The sequence below is a fragment of the Urocitellus parryii genome, chromosome 15 (assembly GCF_045843805.1).
Source record: "Urocitellus parryii isolate mUroPar1 chromosome 15, mUroPar1.hap1, whole genome shotgun sequence".
Classification (NCBI taxonomy): Eukaryota; Metazoa; Chordata; class Mammalia; order Rodentia; family Sciuridae; genus Urocitellus; species Urocitellus parryii.
This window is the reverse complement of record NC_135545.1, coordinates 37,074,154-37,091,045: the sequence shown is the minus strand read 5'-3', so window position 1 is coordinate 37,091,045 and position 16,892 is coordinate 37,074,154. Positions and strand designations below refer to the sequence as shown.

The 16,892-nt window shown below is 33.5% G+C and overlaps 1 protein-coding gene across 2 annotated transcripts in view; it reads left to right on the top strand.

Annotated features, from left to right (window-relative positions):
• Nucleotides 1-16,892, top strand: part of Cdh8 (cadherin 8) — a 340,478-nt gene that overhangs the window by 257,097 nt on the left and 66,489 nt on the right. For both annotated transcript variants that reach the window (XM_026392635.2, XM_077793074.1), the window contains exon 8: nt 8,391-8,512. In XM_026392635.2, the coding sequence (XP_026248420.1) occupies nt 8,391-8,512 (122 nt within the window). The remainder of the gene's footprint in view (nt 1-8,390; nt 8,513-16,892) is intronic.

The following is a 16,892-nucleotide window of genomic DNA, read 5'->3' as shown; positions in this document are numbered from 1 at the left end:
ATGCTTGCAAATGCAAAAACTAAAAAATAAAATATACTCCCTGCTGCCCAAAGTTAACAAGTCAGTGCCACTGAGGTCCTAATATTCTGTATAAAAAGAAAAATTCCCAGCCCATCTACTTCATTTGTAGTTGTGACTTATTTTGAACCATATCCTTAGTGTTCATTTTAGGGCTTACCGTGTGCATTTAATTTATCATAATTGGGTTCTGATTTATAATATCTGAATTCAAGTATTTCATAAAATATGCTCCTCCTATACAGCTCTACCGGCTTTCCTCCTCCTTTTTTTGTGGTATCAATGTACATGTGTGTTATGAATCCAAATTATATTGCCATAATTATTGCTTTATAAAATTATATTTCTTTTATAGAATATGGAAGAATTAAGAAAAAATATATATACATTCCTTTTTCTTCTGGTTTTTTTTTTATTATTTCTGGTTTCTTCATTTTACTCCTGTGGTTTTGAATTACCACCTGTCATTATTTTCTAAGCCCAATAGACTCTTTTATCTATCCATCACATTTTCTCTGCTATTGGTAAATATGTCTATATATTGTAAGCTCACAATACTATTTACAGTTATCACTTAGTATCCACGAGGGATTGGTTCGAGGACTCCCCTTTAACACCAAAATCCACAGATGCTCACGACCCTTATATAAAATGGTGTAATGTTATTTATAACCTATGCATACTCTCTTTAAACCATCTCTAGATTATTTTATTTTAAACCATCTCTAGACTATTTATAATATCTTATAATATTATAATTTTATAAATATATTACCTTATAAATACTGTGTAAATCTTTGTCATACTATATTGTTAGGGAATAAAAAGAAAGAAAAAGATAGTTCAGTACAGAAGTAATTTTTCTTTTCAAATACATTCAATCCAAGGTTGATTAAATCTGTAGATGCAGAACACTCAGATATGGAGGGTCAGCTGTGTGTGTGTGTGTGTGTGTGTGTGTGTGTGTGTGTGTTTGCACACGTGTGTATAGTTTAACATAATTGCTTTTAAAACAAGTAAGCAAAGGAAAGAAGTATGTATTTACACAATATTTTATAATTGCATAATTACCCTTAAAGTTTCTTTTTAATTTTGTTCCATCTGGATTTGAATTACTATATGAAGCCTATTTTCAACTGAAGAATAATAAAAAAATTTCTTTACCATTTTTTTATAAGGAGTATTTTAGTAACAGATTTTCTAAACTTTTGATCATCTGGGAATTATTCTATCTTTCCTTCATTTTTGAAAGCTAGTTTTAATGGATGTAGACAGAATTTTTCTTTGAATATTTCCAATGTATCATCTCTGTGTCTTCTAACCTCCATCACTTCTGATGAGAGACCAACTTCTGGTTTTGCTAGGGTTTTCTTATGATGAGTTTTTGCTTGTTTGTTTTATTTTACGTGTTTATTGCTTTCTTTCATTTCTTTCTTCAAAATGTTCTCCTGGTATTTTAGCATTTTACCATGATATGTCTGTGAATCTGTTTGTGTTTATTCTACTTTTAATTTGTTGGAAGAATTCAGGATACATTGATTGGAATTGTCCCATAAATTTGGGGAGGTTTTAGCCATTGTTTGTTGGAATATGTTTTCCTTTCAATTCTTTCCTTTTGCTGTTCCTATTGTGCACATGTAAAGGCATTTAATATTGTTTCACATTTCTCTGAGGTTATTTTTATTTTTCTTTATTCTTTATTTACCCTCTTTTCATGCCTGGGTTCACTAATTAATTCTCTATTGTGCCGGTTCTAACATACCTTTTAGTCCCTCTAGTAATTTTTCATTTCAGTAATGATATATCTCAAGTACAGAATTTTTATTTGCTTTTCTAAAATTTTCATCATGATATTTTATATTTGATGTGAATTATCATCATACCTTCCTTTACTTCTTTAACTATGCCTTCCCTAAATTCTTTGAACATATTTAAAATGGCTACTTAGAACTTTCTGTTAGATTGGACACATGATCCATTTCACATGTGATTTGTTTTGCCTTTGTTTTTCTTGTATGGATCATACTTTTCTATTTGAATATTTGTTCTCTTACTCGGAAGCCACAACCTAGACATTCTGGAAATATAGGTACAAAAGTGTATTGGGCTTAGGAAATGATGACAGGTGGTATTTCAAATGGACATTCTAGAGAATAAAATACGTTGACTTCCCCCTCTTTCTGGGTGTGGTATTATTGTTTGCTTATTTGCTTAGTGACTTTCCAGGTTATTTTAATGAAATATATTTCCTCCAGCACTGTGAGCCCTCTATCTTTCTCCTCTGGAGGTACAGTCCTGAGTAGTTCCACAAATATCTGGGAAAACAGTAGCATTGGCTGGGCTTGCTTTTACTTTCTCTATCCCAGACCACATCTTGCCATTAACCTTCACTTGTTACCAGCTGATTGTACTATTGTTTTCAACAATGCCCTGAGGTATAATTTGTTCCACAGAATGATCCATTCATATCTAGGCTCTTTTGAAGGGACAGTCCCTAGGAAGTGTTGAAGATTTGTTATTGTTCCTAGAGAGATCCTGTAGCTGAATCTATCCCACATTTGTCTTCAGCAACTAGGGAGCCAGTAGTCTGTATCGCCAATGAATTTACCAAATTTTACAAATATTTCCCCATTGCTTTGCATGCCCAAATTCACTGTTTTGTGCTCACCCTTGGGCTTGAACTTTATGTTCATTTGCACATGAAGTTGGGACCTTCCCAAGAGATTCAGAGTTCTCTGCTTTATAGCCTGCTTCTCTTTTTCACTCCCAGGAAAAACTCTCCATACTGTGGCTCTAGAACATTTTTCTAAGCAATATCCTACAGTAGTCAATTTGTCATGACTATAATGAAATAGCTAAATCAGGCTAACTTTATACAGAAAAGAAGTTCATTTTGGCTCATGGTTTGTGGTTCTGGAGGAGTAAAGTTGAGGCTCCACATCTGCTGATGTCTTGTTGACAGAGTTTTGAGCCAATACAGAGCCTCTAAAGGAAACATACAAGAAGTGTGTATATATGTGCATGCTTATCTCTCTCCCTCTTTTAAAGCCAACAGAAATCAGTCATGAGAACTCCATCTTAAGGCCATTATCTAATTCTAAGTAAGCTTCTGAAGACCCAAGTTATAAACATTATAGATTAATTTTCCATCCACTTACTATCTTACCATGGGGATTAAATTTTAACCCTTGAGAGACATTGGAACCATATCCAAATCATAGCACCCTGCTTTAAGAGCTTATTTTGGAGGGGAATAGAAGTAGGTAGTAGCCTCGGTCTTCTTGATTCACCTCTATCAGCATAAAAATTTCCTCTTGTAAGCCATGACCAGGGTTATAAGGACCCCAATATTCTTCATGATACCTTGGCCAAGATAGGGTCTCTAACCCAGGAATGGGCACTTGGTAGAAGAAGGCAAGTCCACACATCTCCACTACAATTGCCCACAACTTAGAAATGATAACATCCTACACCTATGGGTAGATAGCCCTGCAGCTAAAGCCTGGGGGAGGAGGTGCAGTTTGTGCTTGGTGTACTGGTCTGCAGTGATTTTCCCATCTTGGTTAACAGTGACTGTGGAAGTACTAAACATATGGTTCATATACCACAGACTCCCTTACATTTAGTGTATTTTTTAAAATAAACTTTGTTTCATTTGCTGTGCACTTAAGACATTTTCAAGAGACTCTACATTTCTTAAAATGTTTTTTACCAGTTCTTTTAGAGACTGGGTTTATGGAGTTTCTCCTATTGTCATGTCCTAAGTCTAAACAAACAAAACCAAAACAAAGCCAGTTGCCGTGGTATACTCCTGTAATCCCAGAGGCTTGGGAGGCTGAGGCAGGAGGACAGTGAGTTCAAAGCCTGCTTCAGAAACTCATCAAGGTCCTAAGCAACTCAGTGAGAGCCTGTCTCTAAATAAAATACAAAATAGGGCTGGGGATATGGCTCAATGGTAGAGCATCCCTGAATTCAATCCCCAGTCCAAAACCAAAACAAATAAACAAAAAAGAAAGAAAGAAAGAAAGAAAGAAAGAAAGAAAGAAAGAAAGAAAGAAAGAAAGGTGATTCAAACAAAAACAAATGAAAGTGAACTATGTGTTAAAAAGCCTTCTTGGAAGAAATGTAGTATCAGCTAAATCTTGAGGGGTAGCAATTGTTGCTGGGAATCAAAGGTTCTACTATTCTTGATTCACCAAAGATCTGGAGACAGATTGGTGAAGGAAAACTTGTCTTATTCAAAGCAGACCCTGAGGAAGATAGAGCATAACTTTTCTGTCTCAAATATTCATCTTTGTAAGGGCTCAGAGGATGCAAACAGCTTATATAAGAGAAGGTGGTGTGCAGAGGGATGAAGGCAGGATATACACCTATGTAGATTTAGCCAGACTGTGCTCTTCAGAATAAGTTCCATTTCATTTCCTTGATATTGGACCTGGCCAGAAGGTAGTGGCCATTTTCAGCAGGAAGAAGCTCTGTATGCAGAAGAGAAGTTACTAGAAAGTTGTCTTTAATTTTAAAGGGTCTCCCTTACACAAGGAATTCAATAATTAGAAGAGGAAATTATTAAATTATTTTTAATTGTTGAACTTCCAGATTTCTTTTACATGACAACCAAGGATACAAAAATTCCAAATATCTGGGCATACTTTATTACTATGTGACTTCATAGGGCAGTGAAAACAGTTCAGGGTTTCTTTTCTAAAATTTTAAGGAAAATAGTCTAAAATACTGAATGGAAAAGAATACTGGGGATGTATCTCAGTGCTAGAGCACCTACCTACTAGCATGTTGTGATCCTATGTGCTATCCTCAGGATGGCAAAAAAAACAAAAAGACAAAAAAAAAAGGAGAAATACATACAATGCAACTAAATAAGAAGACACTAATTCAGTATTAATTCATTAACTTAGTATATTTGAGCAATTATTAACTGCACCAAATTAACAAATTTAAGTTAAATGTAGCATATTAATTGCATACCATTGAATTCTTTACAGCTATGAAAGGTGTATTTAAATTTAATTCTGAGCTTTCCAAGCTAAAGAAAAAAATTAAATAATTTTCAAAATGCCTATTGCTATTTATATTAAAAGTAATTATTTGTAGATGTGATAAGAACAATGGAATATATTACTCATTGACAAAACATTCTTGGCCATCTATGATCATCCAAAGTGTTAGAAGATAACACCCAATCCTACCATTCTTCTACCAAAAAAGAAAATTGGTGATATTTTACTATGAGGTCCTGGAATAGATAAATAACACTGTATCCCCAATAGCACTATGAGAAAAGATGCATATTTTATCTTTAAAATTATCCCAAGATTAGCTCATGGAACTTTTCTCTTTTTTAATATATTTATTTTTTAGTTGTCAATGGACCTTTGTTTTATCTATTTTTATGTGGTACTGAAAATCAACCCAGTGCCTCACACAAGCTAGGCCACTTTTCTATATTTTATACTTGAAATTCAGACCCTGTTGGTCATCTAGGCCTGAGATCCTAAAATGTATTGCAACTGTGAAAGACAAAAAAAAAAGAGAAGGGAGAATTAGAACCTGCTCCTTGATATAATTGTCTTTTTTACTGAAATTTTATGTGTGTGCGTGCAACATGACAGAGAGGGAGAACAAAGAGTAACATCTTAATGTCCTATCAACCATGATCATTGACTTTAACTCAATGAGATTAATAACATTTTCTTCACTTCAGAAGAAATAAAATAATGTTTAAGATCAGGCTAGCTTTTCCTTGAACTTTATATTTTCGAAGAGTATATGCCGATTATTTGCTCTCTGTTCTTTATAATTTATTCAATCTATCTTGATGGTTGGATAATTACTAATGAAAGGGTTAGATTAAACAAAAGTATTTAACAGAAGGTTTCTATAGCTATTTATATACATGTGAATTGGTATAACAAATGAAATGGAAAGATTTCATATTGTAGAAATAAATGTACAGCCAACAGTCTCTGGGTTTTCATACAGAGAATCACAAAATAAAGGTAATCAGTTAAAACAATTTTTCTGGGCTGAAATAGCTGCATAAGAAGAATTATGGAAGTTTAACTGCAGTTCTTCAGGGAGGTTGCAAATTATGAATGCAATACTGAGAATATTAATGGTGATTCAATTCATTAGATACACTCATCCTGGTATTTGTATTCAAACTTCAAATTCTTGTCAAACTTGAGACAACTATTTCTAATAAAGCTAAAAATATTTGATGAGATGATAGTAATTAGTTACCTGAATGTATTCATGTATATGTGTATGTATGTATGTGTGTGTGTGTGTGTTTTATAAGACTTGTCATTCATATTGTCCTATGAAATTGGCTCATGTTTAGACGGCCAAAATTGCATTTGAGTTAGGATTTAACTGAGCAGTTTTGATGAAGTTATAGAATATTGGAAAGTGTTGATTTCTGCATCTAAAATATGGGGATTCCATTACTTACTTCATGTCTATTTTGTGAGGAATGAATGAGATAGGATTCTGTGAATTATTTTGCCTCACATACACACTTGAAGTTAATGGTGCTCTTGATGTTGACAACAACAGTAGGAGAGGCCTAGAATGCCTTGGATTTGTCCAATACTATGTGAGCACTTTTATTTTCTTCCCACACAGTATTTGCAATCTGTAAATAGTTAAGTGGTTGGGCTTCAGTTTCCTTAGGAATAAAATTTGGTGACATAATTTTCACAGGATCCTGGAGATAGTAGGAAGCAATGATAGAATGCCAAACTTCTTTTATTTTTTGCAAACATTACTTGTTTTCTTCCAAGGAGCTTCTATTAAGCTCATGATCACGGTAGAAAGGGGATATAAATCTTTAAATACAAAATCATGTTGTATTTAAAATGTAAACTTGGCAAGGTTTTGTTGAGTAAATAAAGAATAAAATGTTAGTTACTTGTCTTAGACATACATTATATTTTTATCAGACTTTTCATTATATCAAAATTAAGGAGGTGTGTGCTTCCTTCCTGAGTAAAGAATGAAATTAATTCATCAAGACATAAAACATCAAAAGAAATGGGTAGTAACACTTGAGACATTTGATGCCATCACCTTGATTTTTCAGGAACTGATGATATGAGCCATTACTAAAGTGGCAGGATTCCATGGACTACAGTATTCAGTGCAAATTAGAACCTTTGAGAGCAGCCATGGGAATTAACTGAATCAAATCTTGATTTATAACTAGTGGGGTTAATCAGCTGTAAAATTGTGGCATGGATATGATGATTTGGTGTGTACTTTAGAAGTTACTATTATATTTAACAAAAAAAATATCTAAAGGTTGTAGTGATCTGAACCTAGTCAATTGTCAAAAGAAGTTTGATGCATCAAATGCAAGCCTGTTGGTTAATATTCAAAAGCCAAACATTTTTCCCTCTTGACTTGCTTATAAATATTCAATGCCACAGAAACACAAATAAATAATTGGCCATCTCCAATGCATTCTGTATAATTTACAACAGATCAAAAGATTATTACATGGTACAGTCAGAGTCAAACTATGTTGCATTTATTATAAGTGAAAAATCATAAGTTGGTGCAAGTCAGCAATTTATTAATGGACCAGATCTGAATGTGTATAAATTTATGTGTGTATGCATGTGTATGTGTGCATGTTTGTATACGCATGATTTTTTAAATCAAAAGACTTAAGGATTAAGGAATTGAGTATTCATCTGGGAAAATCAGAAGAACAATATTATCTCTTTATGCTGATTAGATTCTTTATAAAAAAATGACAATATTAAAATAACTTGGGCTGGTCCTACCTCAAAATATCCCAATGTCATTCTAATGAAGTAAAAAAAAATCAACAAAGTATGTAATTCCCCATCTTTAATTTTATCCATTATATAATTGTTGAGGACCTCTTCTCAACAAGTGATTTTATTCTGGCCTTATTCGAGGTTTTCAGGGTTCATCTCTAATATATGTACAGCCAAAAAAAGAAGTAGTCACTCAGAATGGGTTGTGTTCTACCCAAGACAAAGATAAATCTTTGTGGCATACAACATTTTTCTATTAAATAATGGGCTTTATCAATAAAATAAAACTTGTTTTATGAAGGAAACCTCTTTTAAATTCATTCAGATGTTCTTTTTTTTTCAAGTTATATTCCATCAAATGGTGTTTGAAATAAAAATTTATGTTTTTTTTTTTTTCTAAGTAGTCAAGCACTTACTATGTTTCTTTATTGAGTGGTCAGACTCCATAATCATCATGTTGTAAAAAAAGCCTAATTAAGGGAAGTAGAAATAGACACAGAACAGGGAAAGTTGAGTTGCACGTTCAAATGAAATACCATCCATGCTGATGTTATCTTTTCCTTCCCATAGGGAACCACAGTCAGATATCACGAGTACCTGTTGCTATTAAAGTGCTGGATGTCAATGACAACGCCCCTGAATTCGCATCCGAATATGAGGCATTTTTATGTGAAAATGGAAAACCCGGCCAAGTAAATATCTCCATGTTGTTAATGCTGAATATGTTTGTATACAACTGTCTCATATTTAATTAACCTGCATTATAGTGTGCATTTGCATCATTTATGATCTATGAAGTCACAGGCAAGAAATACATTCAATGGGAACAGAAAGGGGATATTTTTCTTCTTGAGATGTTAATTCTCTTCCTACTTAGACCAAATTGGCTCCTAAAAGTGGAACAACCTGCTGTGCCATGAACCTAGAGCCAAATCACTGTCTTAAAATACACGGGGATATGTTCTTTTTTTTTTTTTTTTTTTTTTTTTTTTTTCTTGGAGTGATGAAGTTTTCATCTTAACCTTCAAATGACAGGAAGCCAGTGAGGAGCTCATGGGGAGGCCATTTTTGTTTTATCAAACATGAATAGCTCATGATAGTGGACCCCAAGAAGAACAGTGGAAGTTGTAGGAAGTGAACATTGAAATCTGTACAAATGTAGTTATGTCTGCCTAAGATGCGCAATAGTTTTTAGACATGCATGTGAAGCACTTAAGAATTGTGTATTGAGGGAACTTTTATTTATTTATTTTTAACCTGCCTCTGTAGCATAGATAGGAACCATGAAGATAGAAAAAAAAAAGAAAAACAGATGAAAAATTGGAAAGACAGGAAGGAAAGGACCAAGGAAGGAAGGAGGGAGGGAGGAGGAGGGAGAAAAGGAGGAAGAGGGAAAGGGAGGGAAGGGGGAAAGGGGAAGAGTTTAATCAAGAAAGAAGAAAAACAAAAGCCTGCTATACTCTGAATGTCAAAATGGAAAGAACCTATGTAAAGTTCTATGTAATAGATTTATTTTAACAAGGTGCCAAAGTACTGTATGTTTAAGAAATTTATCATTTTTCAACTTCCTAATTTATTTCTGGATGGTGACATTTTAATTTAAATAAACAGCAGCTGACAGCATGACACTGGAGTTGTTAATCCAACTATTCTTGTGCCTCATGTGGGTGTTAGGAATTAAACTTACTATTTGCCAAGCAGCTTACCTGACAAAAGTCAGATTTTTTTTTTTTTCCTAAAGAAAGGAGTAGCACTGTAGCTCTGTTTTTTTTTAAGGAAAAAAAAAATATTGCAAAGGATGAATGTGTTACCTTCCCATAAAGCTGTGGGCATTTCCCCCCTAGACTTGTCTCATGTATCTGAAGGACTAGAATTGTGTCCATCTTCCAAAATATGACACTCCCCACACACAATAAAGCTAAAATCCTAATAATAAAACTGATTAATTTTTAAACATATAAACATCGTGTCCTTGTCAAAATATTCAGTTTAGAAATCATACACTTCTCTTCATAACATTCTAACGATAATATACATGTTTCTTGACTTTACCATGTGGACTTGGCCCTTATCAATCATATTTTTGAGCATCTTCATTTGTGATTCTTTGAGGATGGTGTGAGGTGTTTATGGTGTGTGTGTGTGTGTGTGTGTGTGTGTGTGTGTTTGTACACATATATCAGTAAATCTCATTTAGATATGTTGGTGGAATGAATTGGCATAGAGAGTTTGATCAAAATATGACAGGTTAGTTTCAAGTGTATCAAGGGTATGGTTGTTGTGTGGACCAGAAAATTGCTGAGCTAATGTGGTCAATCACAGATATTAGCTAGATCTTTGTGATTACACAAAATCTTTACAGTACTTTAGAATTTAAATAAAACTTCATTGCTCATGCAGAACTCATCACACAAGTTCACAGAGTCAATGACATTGACATTTTAAAAACTCAACATTGGCTTCACTTGTAATATTGACAAGCATGCTTTTTTGAATCTCTAGGAATCTGGAGGTTTGCCCTGTGGATTTTGAATGTTTCCAAGGTTTTAATGATTTCTCAGCAGTTCTTCTTATCTTCAGAGAAAAAAAAGATACATTGTTTCCTTACCATTTCTATGCAAGATCAAAATAAAAAAAAATTGTTTATTTCTTTTATGAACTTCACAAATTGAAATGAATGGCTCATTCTGTAAAGAAATGCTTGTGTTGTATGTGTGTGTCCACTGCACCATGATAATCCCTGATGAATGTATTTAAGCATGTTTGGTAGAGGTTGTTTGTTACATGAAAATATCAGATTTTTGACTTTTTATCATCATCCATGGACCTATGGCTGACTAGTTGAGGCATTTAAAATTGTTTATATAACTATCTTCAATTACTTGAACTCTTTGTGTCAGCCAGAACTCATTTTTGATTCTTTAAATCATTATTAGGTCACTTCTGATGCTCACATACATTGCTTTTATATTGAATACCTTTCAAAATTCCTATTTGCTATTTACACAAAGCAGTTTTCATTTTTAAAAGTTAGACATAGATACATTTTAATTCCTCTCATAATGACACCACACAAATGGGTGAATCACTTTGGAATTAGAATATTTCTTTTTAAAAGATAACAGTCATGAAAAATAATGTTCACACTGACTTAGCCTTAAACACATAGTTATTTCAATAATTTTCAAGAATTAACGTCTGCTTTAAAATAACCTCAGAAAAGGAGTTAAGGTGACATTCAGATGTCTTGTTTGTCTGTAAGGTATGCATTTAAGTTTAAGCCCAAAAGAAATTAGCTTCCTGGGAAAAGATACAGATGGAGATCTTTAGCAATAATCTAGTTATTAGAACAAAATTCCAGTCTATATCAACTTTGGGGGCTGTGAGGACCTATGTAAAACATCTTAGAAAATGAAAACTAGTATCAATAAAAACACAGAATCTCTTGCATTTTTTTCTTCTCCACAGAATTGGACTCATTTAAACACTCTCAGAATTTAAAAGAAGGAATAAAAGCAAGACCTTGTTGGTCCCATGGGGTCATTTATCTCCTGTTCATGATGTAACTGTGTTAAAAGAAGTATAGGTATACTTTGAAAGTGGAAATGGAAATCATACCCGCCCTACCACTTTCTCATGATTCTGGAGCAAAAGGTGACATCCTTTGAATTTTCTTCCTCAAGAGAGTAATAATCCTGGGAGAGAGAGGTCACAGTCCACTATATAACATCTATCTGAATCCCTCTTAAGTTAAATCTTTTTAAATAACCCCTCTGTGAGATCATTAAACATTACTATAGCATTTTATGATTGCTAGATTCTTCTATTTGAAACAAATATCTAGTAATTTTAGATGATTTACTTTAAGTCAAAAGATAGGACAGGGTGTATATCTACTGTAGAGTTTCATTCAACAATTAGCCCCAGTATATCTTCTATGAATTGCTTGGTTCTAGTTTAGTAACGTAGATTAAAATAAAACATATGAAACTTATGCTTCTGTGTATCCATGACAAAAACTGGAGTGTTTATTGGAGATTCCAAATTTAGAAAGCAAAATATATGTCTGCCACATCCTGTGTCCAATAGTGTGATAGGTCATTGAGTACCAAGTATGTGCTAGGGCTTGGGTAGGCACTAGAAGTTTAGTTTCATGTGACATGAAAAAAAATCTCTTTTCATCATAGAATGTTCTACGTGGATAAATTAGAAATGATAGATTTTCAAGAAAATGCCTCAAGTCCTCCAGCCAGAAAGGAGACTGAGGGGTAATGGGGAAATGGAGCTATCTCAAGAAAAGATCTCTCAATCCAGGACATGTTCCACCAGGGAAAGAATGTTTTTATTAAAATAATAGTCTGAAGATACTGACAATCTGGCTGGACAAACAGGTAACAAATGTGGAGAAATGGGTATCTTTCCTGGGGATGCTTAACAACACCACTTTCAGAACCAAACATGAATGGAGGGTCTTTCAAAGTTCTGTTCTACATCTCATCTCCTGAACAGGATTTGCTAGGGTTTTATTTCAGATACTCACATCTTGCTTACCATATATAGAATTAGGTTGACTTGCATCAAGTTACTCATCGGTAGGGGCTAAACCGAATACTGTCTTTCTATGTGTGAGTCAAGGGCTCTTGTTTAGTCTCAGAGAATGTTCAATGTTTGAAAGTTAATTAGGTGACAGACATCTTGAGGTCTATTTTTCCTCCAAGAAAGAGCTTCCCCTTTTACCATAAATAAATCTAATGAAGTATAATTTGGGCTTCATCACCATCCAATACTTAGCTGAGATCAGTTGTTTAGTGTCAAGTAATTATATCTGGGTTTCATAAAAAGAAACCAAACCAACAAAAAAATCCTTTGGTTTACCTTCTCAAATATCATCTTTTTATCTCTGGGCAGCACTGTACAATATAAAGTGTGTTTATTGTTGGGATATAACAGTACAATACATGTATATGTATATATTTTTTCACCCATGTGATACATATCTGGACAATATTTGACACATAAAAGATATTCATGAAATTTTTAAATTGTTTCTAATTCATTTCAATCAGTAATGACAAATATTTTAAGACTTAATTTCTTAGCTATTACCATGGAAACAGTTGTTTTACTCATGCACAGCATACATGCTCACTTCTTAGGATAAAAAATCGTCCACTTATTTATTGAACAATATTATGCATCTACAAGATGCTGATCATTGTAATATGATCTGAGGAAAATATGAAAGGATAAAAAAGTGTTCTTATGAAGCTTAATGAGGAAGATAGATTATAAAAAGTGTAGAATGAATAAATAATATAATTTAAAAAGTTGAAAACTGGGTTGAAATAAATATTAAAGCAACTAGGTAGAGGAGAACCAAGAAGTTACAGGGAGAGAAAATTACTTTTTAAGTGGGCATCATTTAAACTGAAATTGGAAAAATGGGAAAGGACAAGGCATGAAAGGACCCTTCTAGCCAGAAGTATCAGCACATGTAAAGACCCTGAAGCAAGAAAGACCTCGGTTTGTTTGAAGAACTGAAGACATCTCTGGCTAGATTGCAATAAGCGAGAATGAAATTGGACAGAATGAATTTCATGTCCAAATCAAATATGTACACACACACACACACACACACACACACATACACACACAGAGACACGTTGTAAAGGAAGAAACTTTAGGAGACTGTAACTGTGAAAGATAATGGTAGTTTGGTCTGAGGTGATAGTTATAGAGAAAAAAAGATGTAATTGAGGAAGCTGCTTGCCTACATTAAAAAAATAATAATGCATATAAACATATAACCCATAATCCACATTTACTGCCCTGGGAGTTTGGTGTTGGCAACCACATTTCACAGATATGAAAGCTGAGACTGTGAAAGAGAGCACAGGTTTCACCTAAGGTTATGAAAAATGGCAGAGTTGTGTTTCAAAGTCAACTCTTGAAGGCATCAAAGTTCTTGCACTTTCTAGGTTCTCATAATGCTTTTCCCAAGGAAGCAGAACTTTGAAATTCCTCTGCCTGAGTAACACACCTCTTAGAAAAAGAGTCATGAGAATAAGATTCTGATCCAGAGCAAGAATTTGTTCAAAAGACATCAACTTCTGTGACCAATAGCACACTTTATTCAAAAGAAATACATGAGATCTTAAATGAAAAGAAATAAAGTTTCAAAAGAAAAGCAAAGATAATTATCCCTTGATAAACACCAGCAGCAAATGAGTTTGTGACTTTATTTATTTATTTTCATTTTCTGTGGGTCTTTTTCTATAAATGTGAAGCAATAAAATGAAATTACAGCATTTTATAACACTCATGGAACAGTAAATATAGGAGATTTAATTTTAACTTTCCTGCCAGCAGGAATCTTTCATGATCTATCTGCATACACAAGAGGGAGACAGGATTGATTTTAAAACAGATAAAATTGATGGTCTCAATGAAATGCATAGAATACAATTTTCACTTTATTTTGGGTGGAGTAAGGAGATGGTGAATTAATGGAATGCATAAAACAATAAGACCATATGTAGCAAAACACGTCAGGAGAACAATTAACAGAAGAATGGCTTTTTGACAGAAGGACAAAGCATAAGTGAAAAAAATATAATCAAATGGTTTTTAATTAGAATGATCTAAACATGAATCACACGATATTCATAGATATACATAGATTTATAAGCCCACCACAAACTAGTAATTATCAGCAATTACAGGTTGAGAATTCCTAGTTCAAAAATCTGAGATCCAAAATGTTTCAACATGCAAAACTTTTTGAGCACTAGCATGATGCTACAACTGGAAAATCTCATACCTGACTTCAGGTGACAGGTCATTGTTGAAACAGGCACACTGAAACATTCTATAAAATTAACTTTGGGCTGCATGTGTAAGATGCATATGAAACATAAATGAATTTCATGTTTAGTCTTGGGTCTCCTTCACTGGATATTTTAATATATGTATTCAAATATTCCAAAATGTGTGGGTAAAAATTCTGAAACTTCAAAATACTTGTTGTCCAAGCATTTTGGATAAGGGACACTCGACCTGTATTATTTTAATCAGTCTTGTGGTCTAAAAGAAAAATATTCTTTATTTCAGTATTTGTGTTTGTTTGGCTTTATTGTTATTGTTATATCTTTATGACTTGGTTTGGAGAAACACACTATAAATGATTCCTAAATGGATCAATATAATAAAGGACAAGAGTATTGGAATAACTGTACCTCTGATTGTTTACAAGTGTTTTATTGGCCAAGGACAGAAAAGACTAATACTTAATTCTTTTTTCCCCCCATATGAATTTGTGTGTTTTTTCAAACCCACTTTATTGACATATAGGAATACACATTATCTAAATCTTTTTAGAATTCTTTGCCTATAACCTTTGTTAGCTTGACTGACCCTCTACTGTGGTCCTAATTTAATTGAGATTGATGATCCACAGATCAAATGGTTCAAAATAGATTTTAAAAATTTTAAGGGAGTACAGACAGATGTATTTCTGTTTTACTTTAAAACTACAAATTATTGAAAAAGAATTTAGGATGGGAGAATATTAGACACTGGGTATGTTTGTTTCATTTGTTCATAGAAGCAATGATGAGTATAAATTGGAAAACTCTAGACAGCAAGGTGTTTTAGGACTTTGCTTTGTGCAAAGCACATAAACTAGATATAATCTGCTACTAAAGGAGCTAACATATATTGGGAAGGCAGAGTAGTTAAATTAACTATAACAATGCTATTATGACCAAGCTATGTAGACACAACACCTTTACATCACTGTTCAAAATGCTTTCAAGATATTTGGGTCTCAGGTAGAAGGTTGGAGAATAGCATTTCTAAATGTGAGTTTTTGAGAAAAACTTGGACTGAAGCATATCAATCTGTGATGTGTTTTGGAATGTGGTGTGTGTGTGTGTGTGTGTGTGTATGCATGTGTTTTACACAATAAGCTTGGGAAACACTGAACTAAATAGCATTGTCTTCTGTTTGTTTTGTTGAACTCTAAGTTTCCCTCACATTTATAAATTTGTGCAAATCTCCAACAGAATAATGTGGTATTTGGCTCTTGCCAAACCCTATTGATTATAAAATCTTTCAAATTTCCCTCAAAGGAAAAATAGAGTCACTGGTCAAGTGGACCCAACTGGAAAAAATTTTGCTCTGGGAGAATAAACAATAGGGCCCATTTTCAGCTTAGAAAGTAAGATTTATAAATATTGAAAGAAGTCATCAGAATATATTCCCATTAAGCCATAAAGTGGGAGGTGGAAAGAGGTAAGACAGAAAACGGAATTGATATTTCTACGTTATGCTGAAAAGTATGGATTTTATTCTAATGAAAGTTAGCTATTGATGGATCCATAAAACAGGGCAGAGTAAGGGATGAGTTAGTGTTTTTTTTTGTTGTTGTTGTTTTGTTTTGTTTTTATTTCTTTATTTTTTACTAATGGAGATTAAACTCAAAGACATTTTTTTCACTGAGCTATATTCTTAACCCTTTTTAATATTATTATTATTTTTTTGAGACAGAGTTTCAGTAAGTTTCTTAAGGCCTCTCAAAATTGCTGAGGCTGGACATTAACTTTCGATCCGCCTGTCTCAGATCCTGAAGCAGTTGGGATTACAGGCGTAGACTGCTGCACCCATCTGTTTTTAATACTTGTAATTTCATTAGGTTACAAAACACATGCGATATGCAGGATCCAGCAAAAGAACATAGAAAGCAGAATAAACAGCAAGTTCCTCACTTTGTGTGGACATATCCTTGAGCAACACTTGTTCTGTGTAGTTCAACTGAGTATTAATAAAGGGGAATTTAATAACTGAGACAGAAGTGCCATAGTGGGTTAAAAAGGCACAATTCCCAGGTGGTCACCTAGAGGACTGAGGACTTCGCTTAGTGCTTAAACTTATGAGAACTGATGAGAACTCATCTTTCTCATCTTGCTGTTGCTCAGAAAGTCAAACCTCCAACCTACATGCTCTAAATGGTCATATGTGACATTTAGGAAAAGGGTGTTCCATGCAAGAAAAACAAAGTGGAAAGATACTTCA